The sequence below is a fragment of the Protopterus annectens genome, chromosome 1.part0 (genome assembly GCF_019279795.1).
Source record: "Protopterus annectens isolate FY-2018-M chromosome 1.part0, PAN1.0, whole genome shotgun sequence".
Taxonomy (NCBI): Eukaryota; Metazoa; Chordata; order Ceratodontiformes; family Protopteridae; genus Protopterus; species Protopterus annectens.
This window is the reverse complement of record NC_056725.1, coordinates 1,390,022,170-1,390,041,374: the sequence shown is the minus strand read 5'-3', so window position 1 is coordinate 1,390,041,374 and position 19,205 is coordinate 1,390,022,170. Positions and strand designations below refer to the sequence as shown.

The 19,205-nt window shown below is 42.6% G+C and overlaps 1 protein-coding gene across 1 annotated transcript in view; it reads left to right on the top strand.

The window, feature by feature from the left end:
• MDN1 (midasin AAA ATPase 1) overlaps positions 1-19,205 on the top strand; it is a 3,484,183-nt gene that overhangs the window by 25,030 nt on the left and 3,439,948 nt on the right. Inside the window, exon 3 of the mRNA XM_044071809.1 lies at positions 12,049-12,273. Coding sequence (XP_043927744.1) covers positions 12,049-12,273 — 225 coding nt within the window. The remainder of the gene's footprint in view (positions 1-12,048; positions 12,274-19,205) is intronic.

Sequence of the window (19,205 nt, the reverse complement as noted above, 5' to 3'; positions counted from 1 at the left end):
GTATACATTGTGCATTAATGTTAGTCAGAGCAATTGATAATCATCCTTGATGAAATGTATACAGTTGTTTTGTTTAAATGAGCATCTCAATTTGGTTTAGAACAATTGAGAAATATTAGAAATGAAAAAGTGGAAAGCCCATTGGGCTTAAATTTTAAAAAGTATCAATAGTGATGGAAGTAAATTAATAGGCACAGTTTTGGAAAAAGTGAATTGTGAAAAAGGTGCATGCTTAAAAATCAAATTGCAATGGAAAGAAGCACTTTTTATTCTTTAAATTTGATACTCTATACCTTAAGGGGTTAAATAGAGAGCTTAATTGGAAATGGTTGTTATAATTGTTTTTAATTGTTTTATTAGTATTGTTTTTACTATATAAAAAGAAATTAGAATTGATATACTCTGTTAAAGGCTTATGCCGAGGTGCTGGAGAAGTCTATTTTTAGTATTTCGAAAATAAATTCTTTGGATTTACTGGTTGAGTCGTTCTTTGCATGTCAGCTTCTTGTGTGGTGAATTATAATTCATACCACACCTTTCGGCCACCTAAACCAGAATGAAGCACTAAAGATGGAGGCGTGTCCATATTCATTAAGGATATCCACACCTCCAGGCTAGTTCAACAACATAATGCATCCGAGATTATCCAAGTGCAACTAACTCTGGGCAAGACCGCAATCCAAATTGTAGTTTGCTTCAGACCCCCCACCATGTCCCAGGATTCCCACTCCTCATTTCTTGATGCACTGGAAAGTATTAGGGTACAACCTAACAACCTAATAATGGGCGATTTCAACTACCCCACCATTAACCGGGAAAATTACTCGTGTACGAACTCTTTTGCTCCAACGTTTTTTAGAATTCATAAATTTCAACGCCTTGGATCAACTTATTCCCACCCCCACCAGAGGCAGTAATATCCTAGCCCTGGTCATTACCAACATGAGCAACCGGTGTTCCAAACCAGAGGTCAATTCCTCATTGGTCAGATCTGACCATAAGCTAATCACCCTAGACATCCACATCCTGCCCCCACCCCCAATTAGGGAAACCACCGTAAAAAACTTCTCCAAAGCCAACTTCACACTTCTTAAGACAGAAGTGGCAAACTTCATGACACCCATGCAGGCGGACAGTAGAGTTACTACTGCTGAATCCTACACAAATGCACTTTAATAAGCACTTACACGAGTGCATGGATCATGCTATCCCTAATGGAACCAAGATGCTATCGTCCAAAAAAAGAAAGCCGATCTGGTGGTCCTCTGCCATAAACAAAACTCTACAACAGAAGAAAGAAACTGTTGCAAAAAAAAGAAAAATCCCATGACTGGAGGAATGCCCTGGTCAACCTCAGTAAGAAGCTGAGATCCCTCATAAAATCCTCCAAAGCTAGTTACGAAAACAAAATTGCCACTGACTCTAAAGACAGCCACAAAGCATTCAATAGCTATGTCAAGAATCTCAATGGCAACACTCAGATCTGCTCCGAGTTACAGCACAATGGCACTAAATATAAAGAACCACCTGATGCTGCCAACATCCTGGCAGATGGGTTAATTGCTAACTTTACCCCCTCTCACCCCCTAGAGAGCCCATCTCTATACCGGAAGAATGCAAAGTTCCTGTAATCACGGCTGCACAGGTAAAAAAAGCACACTCTCCAAAGCCAAGAACATAGCATCCATGCGACCTGACAACATCCCAGGCTGCCTTCTACACGAACTACAGAATGAACTGGCACCCTACCAAAGTACCATGTTTAGTCATAGCCTCACCTCAGGCTTTGTGCCCACTGAATGGTGCACTGTGACTGTTATCCCACTCCACAAATGGGGAGCCACGACGGACCCCGGAAACTACAGCCCCATTAGCCTGACAAGCCTGGTCTGCAAGGCCATGGAACGTATCATCATGGAACTCCTAAACAAAGACATTGGTAATCTCCAAACTAGACCCTACCCAGTTCGAATTTGTAAAAGGCAGATCATGTCTCCTAAACCTGATTGACTTCTTTAAAGCAGTCACCAAAGCCATAGATGAGGGTAAGGTGGTTCACACAGCTTATCTAGATCTCGCAAAGGCTTTCGACACCATCCCCCACTCTGGAATTATAGATAAGATCACTAAACTAGGTGTGAATCCCTATGTCACAAGATGGTTTGTGAACTGGCTCACTGATAGAAACAACACTGTGAAAATAGCAGACTCCAAATCCGACTTCAGACCAGTGACAAGTGGAATACCACAGGGTTCAGTCGTGGGTCCTCTCCTGTTAGCCTGTGCTTCAGAGAAGTAGATACCAAACACAGAAGGTCTTTGGCTAACAAAGTTTGTAGATGACTGCAAACTAGGAGCCATAATCGAAACTCCTAACTATGTGGACATACTACAAAAGGGCTTCACTGAGACAGATGCTGGTGTCAAAGCCATGGCCTGAAGCTCAATGCCAAAATGTATATTGTCATCCCCTTTGGTAAAAACTCTGTACCCATGAACTACCACATAGCTGGCAGTCTTCGTAACACCGAAAACATGATGAGACCGTGGGACACAAGTGGACAGTAGTCTCTCCTTTGATAATTACATCACCACAGTGGTTAGGAAATCCTTCTACATGGCTCACCTCCTCACAAAAGGTTTCTCATCCAGAAAAAGGTCATTGTTCCACTCTACTCATCACTCATTAGACCCGTTGAGAGTACAATACTCCTTTTGGTATGTACCTCAAGACATCTAAAACAACTTGAAAGGCCACAGAAATACCTCACTAAGAGGATTACTGGCCTCAAACAGCCCTATGCAGACAGTCTCAAAAAAACTCCTGCTTTACTCTGTCGCATATCGCCTACTCAAAGGCGATCTGTGCCTAACGTACAAAGCTACAGAGCTGTTGGGCATGCTCCACTTAAAGAAATCCCAATGCATCCGAGCTACACTATCTAGGGGCGTAAACCTTATCGCCACAATGAACAGAACATGCTGGAGGGATAGATTCCTGTCTCCGAGACTTCCCATACTCTGGAACAGACTACCTATCTATGTCAAACAGAGCTCATCTGTCGCACTCTTCAAGAAAAATCTTGATTGGATGGCGATGAGAAATTCACCCCAGGATCACTTCTGTGGCTTTGCTCGACAGGGGCACAGGAAAATAATTTTCTTGAGTGGCGAAAGCCAGGGTACATTTTTGAACTGAACAGCCTGGGTCATCCCTTGAACACATCACCAGCAACCCTCAGTAAACAGGTGCTGGATGTCATCCTTGAGCAAGGAGGCCTACTACTAGGAAATCCTGTTCAGAAAAGTGGAAATGATACTGTTCTTGGAGCAAGTCTCAGGGAATGGACACAACTGTGCCCAACTTACCTCAAATACTAAATTACCTAACAGTACTGCTCCACAAAGACCTATCCTTCTCTTCAATTAAGATTCATGCCTCTGCCATCTCAGTTCATTACAACACTGAGTCACCCCTCTTCTCTCACCCTCTGGTGAAACAGTTCCTGAGAGGAGCAAAAAATTTTAAGACCCTCCCCCAGTAAAGCTCCCACTCCAGCCTGGTACCTTAACTTTGTACTGGAGAAAGCTCACGCTTCCTCCCTTTGAACCTGCTGCTACAGCAGAGTTAAAATTCCTTTTTTGGAAAATAGCCTTGCTTCTAGCCATCACTTCAGCAAGAAGAGTGTCTGAATTGCAGGTCCATATGGCTGTGGAACCCTTCATTGTCTTCCTTGTGGACATCGTTTCCTTCAGGACTAACCCATCATTTATGCCCAAGGTGGTATCTAGTGTGGCATTAAACCAGTCCATTCATTTACCAACCTTTTTCCCTAATCCTCAGAATAAAGGAGAAAGGATCCTGGACGTGCATTGACAACTTGACTTCTACCTGGACAGGACTAAACCTTTCAGAAATCTGACCAGCTGCTAGTCAGTTTTGCTACAGGGGCAGAGGGCAAGGCCAATTCAAATCATTTCTAAATGGATAGCACACTGCATCCATTTCTGCTACAAACACCATGGCAAACCTACCCCATAGGGGATCAGAACTCATTCCATTAGGGCTACCTCAACCTCTACAGCATTTCTCAGAGGAGTCCCTACCAGGGCCATCCTGGAAGCTGCAACCTGGAGTTTTGTACACATCTTCACAAAGCATTGCCACTTGCCTATCTTTTTTAAATCCAGAGCTGGATTTGCCACAGCAGTGTTACAAGGCCTGCTAGCCAGCCCTAATGCTTCTTGACTGCCTCCACCCTTCCTCAGCTTTGGGACTCAACCAAAGTGTGTTGACTGCAATGGTGAAACATGAAGAACATAGTATAGTTGTGTGCACTTACCATAAATGTATATGTTAGTGTATTCACTGTTGAAGTCCTGGTTACCCTCCCTCCAGCTCCCTGACTTCTCTATACCTTCTACCTATCTGTGTTTTTTTTTTTTTTTTTTTTTTTTGGCCATATCTTATAACAATGGTATTTACTTTTTACTGGGGGTTTTCCACACCATGTAACTGCTTCCTATTTTGGGGGCTGCTGACATCTGGGGCAAGAAAAACTGATGTAATGGCGTCAGCTGTATGTTTTTTAATACCCCTCAAATACCAAGTTTCTGGTATTCCGGCCGACTGAGGGCTACCTGGTGGCGGATAATCCAGGTGTGATGACTGCAACAGTGAATACACTTAACATCTGCATTTATAAGTGTACACAACTGTACTTTCTGTGCCTTTGCAGTGTGTCAGTTTGAGTTTGCTGCCCTTTCTGCAAGAGATCATAATTGCTTACCTGCTTCACCCCAGGATGGGCATGCTCATCTTCTCCCCACTATCTTCATTAAACATGTCCGACTAGTCAAACACTGGCCACCTGGCCAATACTGAAGGCTTTTTTCCCTGCACTGCCAGAAATGGTCCATCTGTAGGCTATGTTACCTTTACTTGGAGTTGTTGCATCCTTTTTTAATAAATTCTACATAACTAAAACTCACTAATTTAATGCACACTTTTTTGTTCTGAAATGTCAAAATAAGTTGATTCTAGTTTTGTGAACAAGCAGTGAACATTAAGATGAGCTTTGTAAGAATAGTGATACTAAAGGAATTTATACAGTAGCATCGATTATCCAAACTAATTGAGACTTAGAGTAGTTTGGATAATCAAATTGTTCTGATAATCAAGCATATAATTGAACCAGATTAACTTCTAAAATCTTGTTTTTTTTGTGCATGCAGGAATGCACTTTTCAACCATTCAGCAATTCCAATGAATAATGAAGAATATTTTTCACATACGAGCTGGCTACAAGCTCAAAAAACATGCTCGGGCAAATGCATAAAATGTCTACATATTCAGACTTTATGAATTTTCCTACCCGAAAACTTTGGAAGGCTGGATGTTCTTCGTGTTTCACTGTTGTAGTCATCACATTAGTGTTGTCTGCTTGCAGTAGCCCTCAGTCGGCCTGATTTATCAAAGACTTGGGTCCTGCTTCGGTTGCTGTCTCATCTTCCATGACGTCAGATAGTCAGGGGTATAAAGTATGCAGCCGATGCCATTACATCAGTCTTTCTTGCCATGCGATGCCCGAAGCAGTTCGCAAGTGCCTTGAAGGCAGACTCCTTAAATTTTCATTTTCAAGATTCAGAACCGAAGTCTTCAACTAAGCTAAGTACCCCATTGGAGAAACTTTTTCTTGATTTAAACCGATGTCAGTAAAAGTCAATAATTGTATTTCTTGTAGAAATACCTCAGATTTTCATTCGTACTGTATTCCTTGCCTAGGCCCTGACCCCGACATACCTAGCTGTCAGTTTTGTACCTTATTTAAACGAACTATTAGTCATCGGTATATTTATGCTTCTAAATATTTTAGTACTTGGTTCAGTTACCCAGATATGGCTTCGGTAAGCCACCTGACTACCGACCATTCTGAAAAAAAAAAAACAGATGAAGACAGAGACGGACTGCATTGGTCCAAAGCTGCTGACGACGATTCTCCTTAGCTAGTCGCCAGTTCGCTGGTCTTCTGGTGCTTTCGCAGCCCCTGATGCCCACTACTTCAGATTTGCAGGCCTCTACTGAGACCCATTCTGAGTCCAGTATGCAGCGATATGCTTCAACTGTGGAACCTGCGGATGTCTCTAGCTTGGATGAGTCCGGAGCTGCTGTGCAGGCACTAGATTCTGATTCTGTATTCAGGCCTACTGACTTGCATATTAAACAGACGCCATCTTCTTCAAGGCCTAAAACTCTATCCATGCTTTGAAAACCGACACCCAGACCGCATGGTCAGTAAAAAACAAATAAGAATGGCTGAAGACCTTATTACTTTAAACAGGGGAAGCCATCCTTCCCCTTTAAGAGACCTAGGACTGAGTTTGCTTATGACTCTTCTGATCAGGATTCTGAAATTTCTGTTTCCTGTGATGACAAGGGTTTACCTTTTTCTACCTATGAGGATTCTGATGCATTTTTCTATTCCCTCTGCTTCCCCTCCAGAGGATTTCTTTTTTTGGTGAAACCTTGCATACTCTTAGGGAGCATTTTTGCTGTGAAAGCCAGGATTACTCTGACTCTAAAAAGAGGCTTAGGGATTTCTTACTCCTGCCCCAACACAGGCCTTAAGCTATCCCCTGTACTCGACATTGATGCCTTTTCGGAATCTAGCTTGGCCCCTAACTCTTAACCTCCTGCTCCTAGAAAACCAGATTGCTATTACAGGGTTCCTGACTCTCACAAGTTCCTCTTTAAAAATTCTACTGCGGATCCTGACATCATTTCATGGGGACCAAAGGGCATTAAGGCTACTACTGCCAAAAATCCTACCCCCTCTGATAGAGAGTCCAGGGTGCTGGATAGATGGGGTAAGAAGGTATACACTTCTGTAGCCTTGGCCATTAGGGCCTTAAACTGCCAGTTTCATATGTTCAAGTATCAGCAGCATATTATTGGATTGCTTAAACAGAAAATGATTATTCCTGACTGTGCTGAAAATAAAGATTTACAGGATTTAATGCATTCTGCTGAACAAGTTGGAAAACATACTTTACATTGTGGTTTTAGTTCACTAGAGGCATCTTGCAGGGCTGCTGTCACTGGGTCTGTACTTAGTAGGCCTGCTTGGCTTAAGGAGCAATCTTTGCCAGATCATGTTAAAGCTAAATGGCTGGATGCTCCCTTAAACCAGGACCACCTGTTTGGCAACAAAGCAGAATAAGTACTTAAAAAGATGGAGGAAGAAGCTAAATCTTTGCAAAACTGTTAAAGATTTCCTGCAAGTACAGCCTCCCAGATTTAGTAGGCATAGGCTCTCTTAAGAATTGGCCCTTTCCTGCCTCTTCCAGGCCTTCAGTCCAAACCCAGAACCAGCAGAACACGCAGGCTTCAGTCCCAAGATACTTGCAATACTAAGCAGTGAGGGGATCCCACTTCCAAAGTAGGGAGTGGTTAGACCCCCCCCCTCCATGGTAAACTGTCTCAATGACTTAACTTTAAAACTTCCAAGCCCTGCACAACTGACTGCTCCTTTAGGGGGAAAGATTGCTCTGCAGGCACAAAATTGGGAACTCATTACCCAGGATAAATGGGTTTTAAATATAGTTTCTCAAGGATACCGATGCCACTTCCACACCTTACCAACACCAAACGGTTGGCCAGATCTACCCTCAAATCAGTGGGCAGAGGCTCAAAAGCAAATTATCTCTCTTGCGTATCAGGGCTATTCAGACTATCCCAGAAGAGGAAAGGGGACAAGGTTTCTACTCAAGACTTTTCCTGGTGCCCAGAAAAGACAACTCCTGGCATCCTATCTTGGACCTCTCTATCCTAAACACATTTTTGGTGATCCCAAAATTCAAGATGCTAACTCTTCACCAGTTGCTTCCTATACTAGGCAAGGGTGCCTGGTTGGCAACACTGGATTTAAAGGAAGCCTACTTGCACATCCCAATCGGGGAATCTTGCAGCAGATACCTACGCTTCAAACTAGGCTACATGCACCATCAGTTCTCTGCACTGCCCTTTGGCTTATCTAATCTGACCAGGGTATTCGCAAAATGCCTAGCTCCAGTCACTGCCTTTTGCAGGCAAAAAAATATTCAAATATACCTATACCTGGACAATTGTCTAATTCGGGCAGAAAGCCAGGACATACTATTGAATCCTCTGAAGTTTGTACAGAAATTGCTTACTACTTTGGGGTGCACCAAAAACGAAAAGAAATCGCAACAAATTGTATTTCTGGGACCAAGCTTGAACAAAACTTCCCAGATGGCTTTCCTCATGCCAGAGAAACAAGTTCATTTGACAGCCTATTCAAACTACTGCCCACAAAGACCCAGCTATCTGCAAGGAAAATACTGCAAGCCTTGGGGTTCATGGCCTCTTGCATTCTCCTAATTCCTTATGCAAGACGGCATATGAGGAAACTACATTGGTATCTAAAAAGCCTATGTTGTCAACATTCTCCGGATCTAGAAGCAATGATTCCTATCATACCTTGCTTACAGTTAGAGTTCCTTTGGTGGGCAGAGGCCTGCCACTAAAACAAGAGACTGCCATTCACTCTACCCCCTGCCGCCCAAATCCTAACAGACGCATTAGACTATGCATGGGGGGGCTCCCTTGGCAGGGAAGTGCATTCAGGCAAATGGAACCAAAGTCAAATGCGCCTGCATATCAATCAAAAAGAAATGTTAGCCATACAGAATGCTCTGACAGCCTTCAAGGACCACATTCTTCCTGGACAATTAATGCCAAAGACTGACAACACCACTGTTATGTGGTACATAAGCAAGCAGGGGTAACCCACTCATACCCTCTCTGCAGAGTAGCCATGGATCTGTGGAACACAGCCTTGAGCTACCAAGTGCACCTACAGGCTCAAGTCCTGCCAGGAAAGCTAAATACACTGGCAGACAAACTAAGCAGAAATCTCATGGACCCACACGAGTGGAAACTGGAACCAAAGATATTCAACATGTTGAGAAAAAAATGGGGGATTCCTGAGATAGACCTGTTTGCCCCCCCCAGAACTGCCAATTGGACAAATTCTGCACAAGGACTCCCCACAAACAAGCTTGGAAAGTGGATGCCCTGTCCTTCACCTGGAAAAACCTTTCAGTGAATGCCTTTCCACCTCTGCCTCTCCCCTCCAAGGTACTACTAAAGATCAAATGGGACAAACCAAGGACGATACTGATTGCACCAGACTGGCCATGCCAGCACTGGTACCCCATTTTATGCAGTGTCACTGCTGGCACCATGGCACTTGCCTCAGACCCCTACCCTGCTGTCCAAGCAGGAGGGCCAGATTCTGCACCCTCCGCTTCAAACCCTGAACCTTGCAGCCTGGCTAATTACCTGATCTCTCCGTTACCATCCCTCAGTAAGCAAGTGTTGGATATCATTCTGGAGGCAAGGAGGCCTAGTACTAGAAAATTTTATGCTGAAAAATGGAAAAAATTCTGTTCCTGGAACCAAACTCAGGTGATGGGCACAAAAGCACAAAATTTACCTCAGATTCTTCAGTATTTAACTTGAGATGGTTCTCAAGGGTCTTTCCTTTTCCTCCATCAAAATTCATGCCTCTGCCATTTCAGCTCATTACAACACAGAACCACCCCTCTTCTCTCATCCACTACTGAAAGTAGTTCCTCAGAGGGGCCAAAAACTTAAGACCACCCAGGAGAGCTCCTACTCCAGCCTGGGACCTTAACTTTTGTATTGGAAAAACTCACTCTACCTCCTTTTGAGCTAGCTACAAATGCAGAGTTGAAATTCCTTTCTTGGAAAACAGCCTTCCTTTTAGCCATCACTTCAGCAAGAAGGGTGTCTGAATTACAGGCCCTTATGGCAGTGAAACCTTTCGTCGTCTTTCATGCAGACAGGGTGTCCCTCAGGACCAATCTCTCCTTCATGCCCAAGGTGGTATCTTGTGTTGCTCTTAATCAGTTCATTCATTTGCCAACTTTTTTTCTAATCCACAAAACAAAGGGGAACGAATACTGCACTCCTTAGGTGTGCACAGACAACTTGGATTTTACTTGGACAGGACTAAACCTCTCAGGAAATCTGAACAGCTGCTGGTTGCATTTGCTGCAGGGGCAGAGGGGAGGGCCATTTCAAAACAAACCATTTCTAAATGGATAGGCCATTGCATTCATTTCTGCTATAAGCACCATGGAAAACTTGCCCCACAGGGGATAGGACCACATTCAACCAGTGCTGCATCTACCTCTGCAGCCTTTCTTAAAGGTGTCCCTACCAGGGACATCCTAGAAGCTGCTACCTGGAGTTCTGTACATACCTTCACCAAGCATTACCATTTGCCAATTTTTCTCTAAATCCAGAGCTGGCTTTGCCACTGCAGTCTTTTGCAGACTGGTCCTAATGCTATCTAATTTCCTCCTCCCATCCTTAGCTTTGGGAATCTACCCAAATGTGATGATGTAACATGAACATAGTACAGTAGTGTACACTTACCATAAATGTAGATGTTAGTGTATTCACTGTTGCAGTCCTGTGAGTGTATTCATTGTTGCAGTCTTGGTTACCCTCCCTCCAGCCCCCTGACTTCTTTTGGCTATGCCTCTGTTCTTGTTTACTATGCTTAAAGCTTTGTGGTGTATTTGCTTTTTTGTTGGAGGTGTAACCTTTGTATATATAATTGCTTCCCATTATGGGGACACCTGACATATGGGGCAAGAAAAACTTATGTAATGGCGTTGGCTGCATGCTTTATACGCCTGAATACCTGACATCCTGGAAGATGAAACAGCAACCAACGCAGGACCCAAGACTTTGATAATCAGGCCGACTGAGGGCTACTGCAAGCAGATAACCCTAATGTGATGACTGCAACAGTGAATACACTCTAACATCTACATTTGTGGTAAGTGTACATAACTGTACTTTCTGATAACTGATGTCTGATAACTGATCGGATAATCGATTCTCTCCTGTATTTAAAGGGTCTATATCACATAGTCGAAGTTTTGTAACTTCGAACACAGACTGAACCATTCCATTCGAAGTTACAAAACTTCGACTAGTGATTGAAAAAAAAAAAAAGTAAAAGCAAACTGTTGTAAGCAGGGGGCAAGCCCCCCTGAACCCCCCCACACTCCCCGCTACTTAAATATACCAACTCTGAGTTTGCACTACATTTGAATGAACGGAAACTTCCCCTTACGGAGATTTCCATTTAAACGCTTGAACTTGTACAAGTTCGAACTTATGGTCTCGACCATATGGGGTTTGAACTTGTACAAGTTTGGCTTTGTGATGGGAACCCGTATTTAAAACACATTTGATGTGTTTACAGCATAAGTTTTACAGAACTAGTTTTTTATTCATGGTACTGCAGAGAAACTGCATGAATGTTTTGCACTTGTTTTTGTCCATTACAGCATAATTTTAAATTTCTGTACTACACAGGTGAAAAGACTGAGAAAAATAACTCCCGTTTACGTGGTACATTTCTAGCCTACCACTGTAGGTAGTATACTGTTTGAATTCATTGACTGCAGTTCATATTGCATCTGAGACATTTTAATGCCAAGTGTAGGCATTATGGATACCTAATAAGTTGCAGTATTATGCAATACCATTCTTAGTAGATTGTGATACTGACCTTTTGGTGCTCCTTTCATCAGTCTTCCCCTGATGTATGCATTTTGTCCCAGTCTCAGAATTGTGCGTGAGAGTTAACTAACTCTTAACTGGGGAACTCTTAAGATCTAAATGCAAAACAGACTTAGTTTAAGCAACGATTTCTAGTTTTATCTTTTATTTGCGTTCTCTTCATATTTTGGAGTACACAACACTTTTTCAAAAGAACAGACCGATTTGGTAAAATTTTCATCCTGCATCCAAAAAAGTTTTTATATGATTTGACAATGTCACAAAAGCTGTATTTGTAGTAATAAATTATGTAAGTGGGGCAATAACTTGATTGCAATATGGACTGGACAAAAAATGGACATTGAAGGACAAGTGTAAGAACAGTGACTATTTTTTTTCTCTTTTCATTTTCATATGTTTAGGTTTGCATTGAGGTATTTTGCAAAGTCTCCACCGGTGTTTCAAAGATTATTTCTGGAAAGTACAGACTCTAGCACATTACGGTATGGGCGCAGACGAATGAAACTTCGTGACTTAATGGAAGCAGCTTGGCGGTTTCTCAGACAAAATCCTGCTGTGTACAGTGAATTATGGGACTGGAGTATTTGTGTACCATTGCTGAAAAGTCATGATACTTTAGTCCGTTGGTATGTTGAAGAAAAGTCTTATTTATACGTTTTGGTGAAGAAGAGGAAAATGTGTGGTACATGTATATCCATAATAAAACATTGATGTAATTTGTGTGGTAAATATTTGTAATGAACAGATCTTAACATGTTTGGTATGTGTATTACAGGCTGTCCCTCTGACTTGAAATTCTATGGAAAAAAATAACTCATGTTTGCATTTTGAAGTAGGTTTTGGTAGCTAATCTAAATTTGTGAAGCTTTTTGTCCTTTTAGAATAATGCATCTTTAACATTTCTGTGATCAGTCAGATGCTGAAGGAACTGTTGAAGGGTGGCAGTGAACAGTGTGTGTGTGTGTGTGTGTGTGTGTGTGTGTGTGTGTGTGTGTGTGTGTGTGTGTGTGTGTGTGTGTGTGTGTGTGTGTGTGTGTGTGTGTGTGTGTGTGTGTGTGTGTGTGTGTGTGTGTGTGTTCGTGTGTGTGTGTTCATAGGTAGGTACTAGGCTATTGGCCCTAGGGCCTCTATAAGCCTATCCAAACAGTACCCTGGCTTTTGCCACCCAAGAAAATTATTTTACTGTATCTCTGTCAAGCAGAGCCACAGAAGTGATCCCCAGGCTGAATTTCCTATCTCCCAGGTAGTTTGTTTCAGAGTATGGGAAGTCTCTGGGACAGGAATCTATCCCTCCAGCATGTTCTGTTTATTGTGGTGACAAGGTTTAGGTCCTTAGAGCGTGTAGCTCGGAGGGATTGAGATTTCTTTAAGTGGACCATCTCCAACAGCTTTGAGTTTGACATAGCTTTGAATGTGAGGCAGAGAGAGCATCTGAGTTGGCGATGTGTGACGGAGTAAAGCTGGAGTTTTGTGAGACGTTTTGCATGGGGCATCTGTTTGAGGCCAGTAATCTTCGTTGTGAGGTATTTCTGCGGCCTTTCCAGTTGTTGTAGATGTTCTGTGAGGTACATGCCAAAAGGGGGCATTGTAATGTATAATGGGTCTGAGTGATGCGTAGAGGGGAACAGTGACCTCTCTTCCTGGATGATAAACCTTTTGTGATGAGGTTTTCCATGTAGAAGGATTTCCTGACTACTGTGTCGATGTGATTATCAAAGGAGAGACTACTGTCCACCTGTGTCCCAAGGTCTCATCACACTTTCGGTATTAAGTAGACTACCGCCTATGTGGTAGTTCATGGGTACAGAGTTTTTACCAAAAGGGATGACAATGCACTTTTTGGCAATGAGCTTGAGGCCATGGGTTTGACACCTGGCATCTGTCAGTGAGGCCTTTTTGTAGGATGTCCACATCATTAGGAGTTTTGATTATGGCTCCTAGTTTGCAGTCGTCTGCAAACTTTGTTAGCCAAAGACCTTCTGTGTTAGCCTGTACTTTAGAGGAGTAAATACCATACAGGAGAGGACCCAGGATTGAACCCTGTGGTACTCCACTTGTCACTGGTTTGAAGTCGGATTTGGAGTCTGCTACTTTCACAGTGTGGGTTCTGTCACTGAGCCAGTTGGTAACCCATCTTGTGACATAGGGATTTATACCTAGTTTAGTGCGTTTATGTATAATTCCAGAGTGGGGGTGGGGTGGTGTCGAAAGCCTTGGTGAGATGTAGATAGGCTGTGTGAACCACCTTACTATCATCTACGGCTTTGGTGACCGTTTCAAAGAAGTCTGTCAGGTTTAGGAGACATTATCTGCCTTTTACAAACCTGAACTGGGTAGGGTCCAGAGTTTGGAGATTACCAATGTCATTGTTAAGTTCCATGATGATACGTTCCATAGCCTTGCAGATCAGGCTAATGGGGCGGTAGTTCCCAGGGTCCGTAGTGGCTCCCCCTTTGTGGAGTGGGATAACCGTTGCTGTGCGCCATTCATTGGGCACAAAGCCTGAGGTGAGATTATGATTGAACATGGTACTTAGGTGGGGTGCCAGTTCTGGGATGTTGTCAGGTCCCATGGATGCTGTGTTCTTGGCTTTGGAGAGTTTTTTTACCTGTGCAGCTGTGATAACAGGAAATTTGCATTCTTCCAGTATAGAGATGGGCTCTTTAGGGGGGTGAGAGAGGGGTAAAGTTGGCACTGAGCCTATCTTCCAGGATGTTTGCAATATCAGTTGGTTGTGTATATTTAGTGCCATTGTGCTTTAACTCAGAGCAGATCTGAGTGTTGCCATTGAGATTCTTGACATAGCTATAGAATGCTTTGTGGCTGTTTTTTTAGAATTAGTGGCGATTTTATTTTCGTAACTAGCTTTGGAGGATTTTATGAGGGATCTCAGCTTCTTACTGAGGCTGACCACGTAGTTCCTCCAGTCATGGGATTTTACTTTTTTTTTTTTTTGCAACTGTTTCTTCTGTTGTAAAGTTTTATGGCAGGGGACCAGCAGGTTGGCTTCTCTTTTTTTGGAGGATAGCATCTTGGTTCTGTTAGGGATTGCACGATCCATGCAGTCATGTAAGTGCTTATAAAGTGCATTTGTGTAGGATTCCGCAGTTGTATCTCTATTGTCCATCAGCATGGGTGTCGTGAAGTTTGCCACTTCTGTGTCAAGAAGCGTGAAGTTTTCTTTGGAGAAATGTTTTATTGTGGTTTCCCTAATGGGGCATGGGGGTGGGATGTGGATGTCTAGGGTGATTAGCTTGTGGTCTGATCTGACCAACGAGGAATTGACCTCTGGTGTGGAACACCAGTTGCCCATGCTGGTAATGACCAGGTCTAGGATATTGCTGCCCCTGGTGGTGTGGATAAGATGATCCAAGGCATTGGAATTTATGAATTCCAGAAAACGTTTAGCATAAGAGGTGGTACATTAGGAGTTTTTCCCAGTTAATGGTGGGGTAGTTGAAATCACCCATTATTAGGATGTTAGATTGTACCCTAATATTTTTCTAGTGTATCAAGAAATGAGGAGTGGAAATCCTGGGGCATGGTGGGGGATCTGTAGCTACAATTTGGTTTGCGGTCTTGCCCAGAGTTAGTTGCACTTCGATGCATTATGCTAACCTGGAGGTGTGGATATCCTTAATGAATATGGACACGCTTCCGCCTTCAGTGTTTTGGTCCAGGTTAGGTGGCCGAAAGGTGTGCTATGAATTATAGCCTGGTAATGCAGGGGTGCTCTCTGGAGCCTTGAACCAGGTCTCTGTCACTGCACAGATGTTGATGTTCTCCATTTTAATGAGTGCCTCGAGTGAGTGCATTTTGAGGTTTAGGCTTCTAGCATTACCCTCAGATTTTGCTTGCTTGTGCCTGTTATGGTGGTGAATTTGTCATTTGAACCTTGCCTAAAAAAGGCACTATAGGGGTGGCCATAGCCTTGGCCAGTATCCGGAATATCAAGGGCGACAGGTGCAGGCCATCTCTGGCAAAGCATCGTGGCTCGTCGATCATGTCATCCCAGGCAGACAGATACTGGATCCCTTTAGAATGACACCAGAAGCTTAGCCAGTTGTTGAAGTCAGTCATTTTGTCCTTGTACTGTGGTATCATTCTGGGTGATGGGAGGATGCTACTTAGGGCTAGGGTCATACCTGCCTGGGCTACAAGATTGGACAGCTCCTCCATGTATCTTTTCATGTAGTCCAGGGAGGTATGTCTCAGGTCATTCACACCAACATGGACAATGACAGAGTCATATTTGTACTTTTAGTGGAGTGACCTGAGTGCGTGCGTTATGTGGCGGATCCTGGCACCTGACAGGCAGCTGACAGTAACTTTCTCCTTGTTTACCTTGGTGAGTGGAACAGTGTGCCTGAATATAGAGTCACCTATGACTAGAGTGTTGGGTACGTTATGCCTTATGGGCTGTGGTTGAGTGGCACACAGAGTTTGTGGGCTGTGTCATTTGGGTTATGTTGGGGGGTGGAGGTTGCTTGCATTTCTGCTTTGGAGGTCCCGTGAATGTAGGTATGTGTTTGTGTGTTTTGGTGGGGTAGATTTTGAGGGGCTTTGAGTGTGGTGTGGTGCAATTGTTTACCTTCTCCTCTTGACTGTCTAGTCCAGTCTTGGGTGAAGAGAGCTTTGCTTCCAGTTTGGCTATACAAGTGCATCTCTCACAGGTTGTAGTGTTGGGTGGTAGGAGGAGATGGTTGTCTGCGTACATGAGGCATTTGCTGCATTGCCCCAAGATGCCCAGATTCATCAGGTAGACTGGAGAAAACACCAGGGGCTGACCCGTAGACATGCCTGGATAGGTGTTTATTAAGTACTAAAAGCTGTTTTCCTCTAGACAAGTGAGGAAAATTGAGTGCTGTAGTAATTTGTAGATTACTTAGTGCTTACAATGAGTTCTGAACAAGTGCTGAGCTCAAAGAAACAGATTTGAGTGCTGAAATTAGAAAACTGGCTAGTTCTGAGAAACAAAATTAAGGTAGAAGGCTTCCCTCCAACACAGAAAGGCTTGAGGGCTCAGAAGCTTACAAACGGTCCTGGATACAGCAAATCTGTATCTGGGCTAGACTACTTGCAGAAACCAAGTTTTAGAATTTTTTTTCTTTTTGTAAAGGGGAAAGTAGGAGCAGAAACTAAGTGGGTTGGCCTTATCAAATGTTCTCCCTGGATTAGGTAGAATGAGGTAATGATACCAGACTTGGAAGAGTGTTCCAGATCTAATTTACAGTAGGTGCGGGCAACTGCAAAGCCACCAAGTATAAAAACAAGATACCAATAGGGAGAGAGGGTGGGAAACAAAATCAGAACGAACAAACCCAACCAGATGCTTAACAATTGTAGAAAATTTCTCGTTAATACCTCACACAGTGAAACTAGAAAAGTATATGTAGACAATAAAAGTGCTATAAATAACTCGTAAAAATAAGCAAAAAAAGGATACTTAATGTTGTATATCACAGATCAGTTGGCTCAGTGACCTTCCTCCGATTAGCTCAGTGTGAAATGGCAGAAACACATTTCAACTTAAGTAACAGTTGAAACCTGAAAGCTTGGAAGAACCAATGAGGTGCTTACTCCAAGCCGTAGTCCAGGTAACCCCAATCAGCCAATGACCATAAACAATTCACTCTCACTGAAATTCTACACTGGCTTTGGCTAAACTGCGATGACCTGGAACATGTGCTCAGACACACAGCCTCTGCTAACAAGCAACTAGGCTCAAAACACAAGCCTGAATATGGACAATGCTACACTACCCACACTACTTGTGTAAAAAAAAAAAAAACTGCAGAAATATTTAAAGAGATAAAGGAGCAAGGAGACTAGAGAATAATTTTAACTGCAAACAAGTTATACAATGCACTCTGCAGGAAATCGGAGCAAACAAACCCAATCAGATGCTTAACAATTGTAAAAGATTTCTAGTTAATACCTCACACAGTGAAACTAGCTAGAAAAGTATATGCAGACAATACAAGTGCTATAAATAACTCGTAAAAATAAGCAAAAAAAAAAACAGGGGTAGGTGGTCCAGTGTGCTGTAGTAAATGCACTGGGGATGAGTACTTGACATCTGCCAAGTTCATGGTGTCACCATGAAAATACATCTGTAGGTAGTTTAGCAGATCATATATATTGTCAGCGAGTGGGTGGTGTGAATAGAATAAAAATGTAAAACCCAGTGATCAGCGGGTGGGTGGCTCTCATTCACAAGAGGTTTGGATTTTACATTTTTATCCTATTCACCATGGGATAAAAATGTAAAACCCAAATCTCTTGTGAATGAGAGCTCAAGGCTACTCAGCTGATAACTCTATTTTGCTGCAAAAGTTGTTGATATTCTAAGGAGGAGTAATACTTTCTCTCTGGCTGTTGTGTATTATTCCCAGCCAATGGAGTAAGCTAGTGAGGCATATAATGCAGGAAGTCTGTGGAGAGATTTTTTGGGGTTAGAGTGCTTTAGTGTATGGGAAAGCAATGGCAAGTTTTAAATCCCCATTGTTAGTTTTGGCCCTTATTTTTAAAGGAGAAGCGTCAATCGGGTACGATATAAGCTATCTTACATTTATGTAAGTGAAAATAAACCATACCAAGACTGGTTTAGTTGCAAACCTTATACATTACAAACCATGCTAACACCACTGTAGCTGCAAGCATTGTACATCCCTTATAATTTTATCCAGCCAATCAGTCAGACATTACATAGCTTATTCAGATTTTGCCTTTAAAATCTTCTCCTCCTCTGCATGTATTGATCCTACAAGTCCCATTTTTTTCATATGTAATTTGCTCCTACCCTTTTCTAAAGTTCCCAGTTCCAGTTGTCTTCTCTCCATTGCTGTCTTTGCTACTTCTAGTAAAGTTGGTTTAGACTTTGATTTCCATTTTCTAGTAATTGCCTTTTTGGCAGCCATCATAATTAGACTCTGCAAGGCCTTACTATGCCTAGGCAGTTCAGATTCTGTATCATTGCTAAAAATAATTTCCTTAGTTTTACCAGTTTGCTCACCCAGCATCTCCAGCAGAGCAGTCTGCAGGGAGTCTGCCAACTCATTACACTCCCAAAAACTATGTTCCTAGATACCTCTTTCTTCCCCATCACACCTCCAGTGTTTGCTCTAACTGAGGAAAAATTCTTTGGAGTCTACTTTGGGTATAAAAATACAATATAAACATTTTCAAGCAAAGATCTAAATCTTCTAGACTTGGTTGCATATTTGGGAGACGTACATGTATCCTCAGTCGTTTTTGTGAATTGCTTATCCAATCTTTTCCCAATCCTTTTTTACCTTGCCTGATTGATTCTTATAGTTATCATGCAATATTTTATATGCTGTGCTAATTATTCCTTTCTTAATACCAACTTCTGTTCCAGATTTTACTAAAAACTCTACCAGTGCTGGTCTTTCTTTTAGGACCCCCTTTGCCTATACTTTACCAATCTTTGATTGGGAGGGCAGTCTCTGACATGCAGTCCAAATAAGTTCTTGGCATCTTCCCATTCTATTACCTTTTCCCTCTGTAGTTATTTGTTCCCTGTACATTGGTTCCT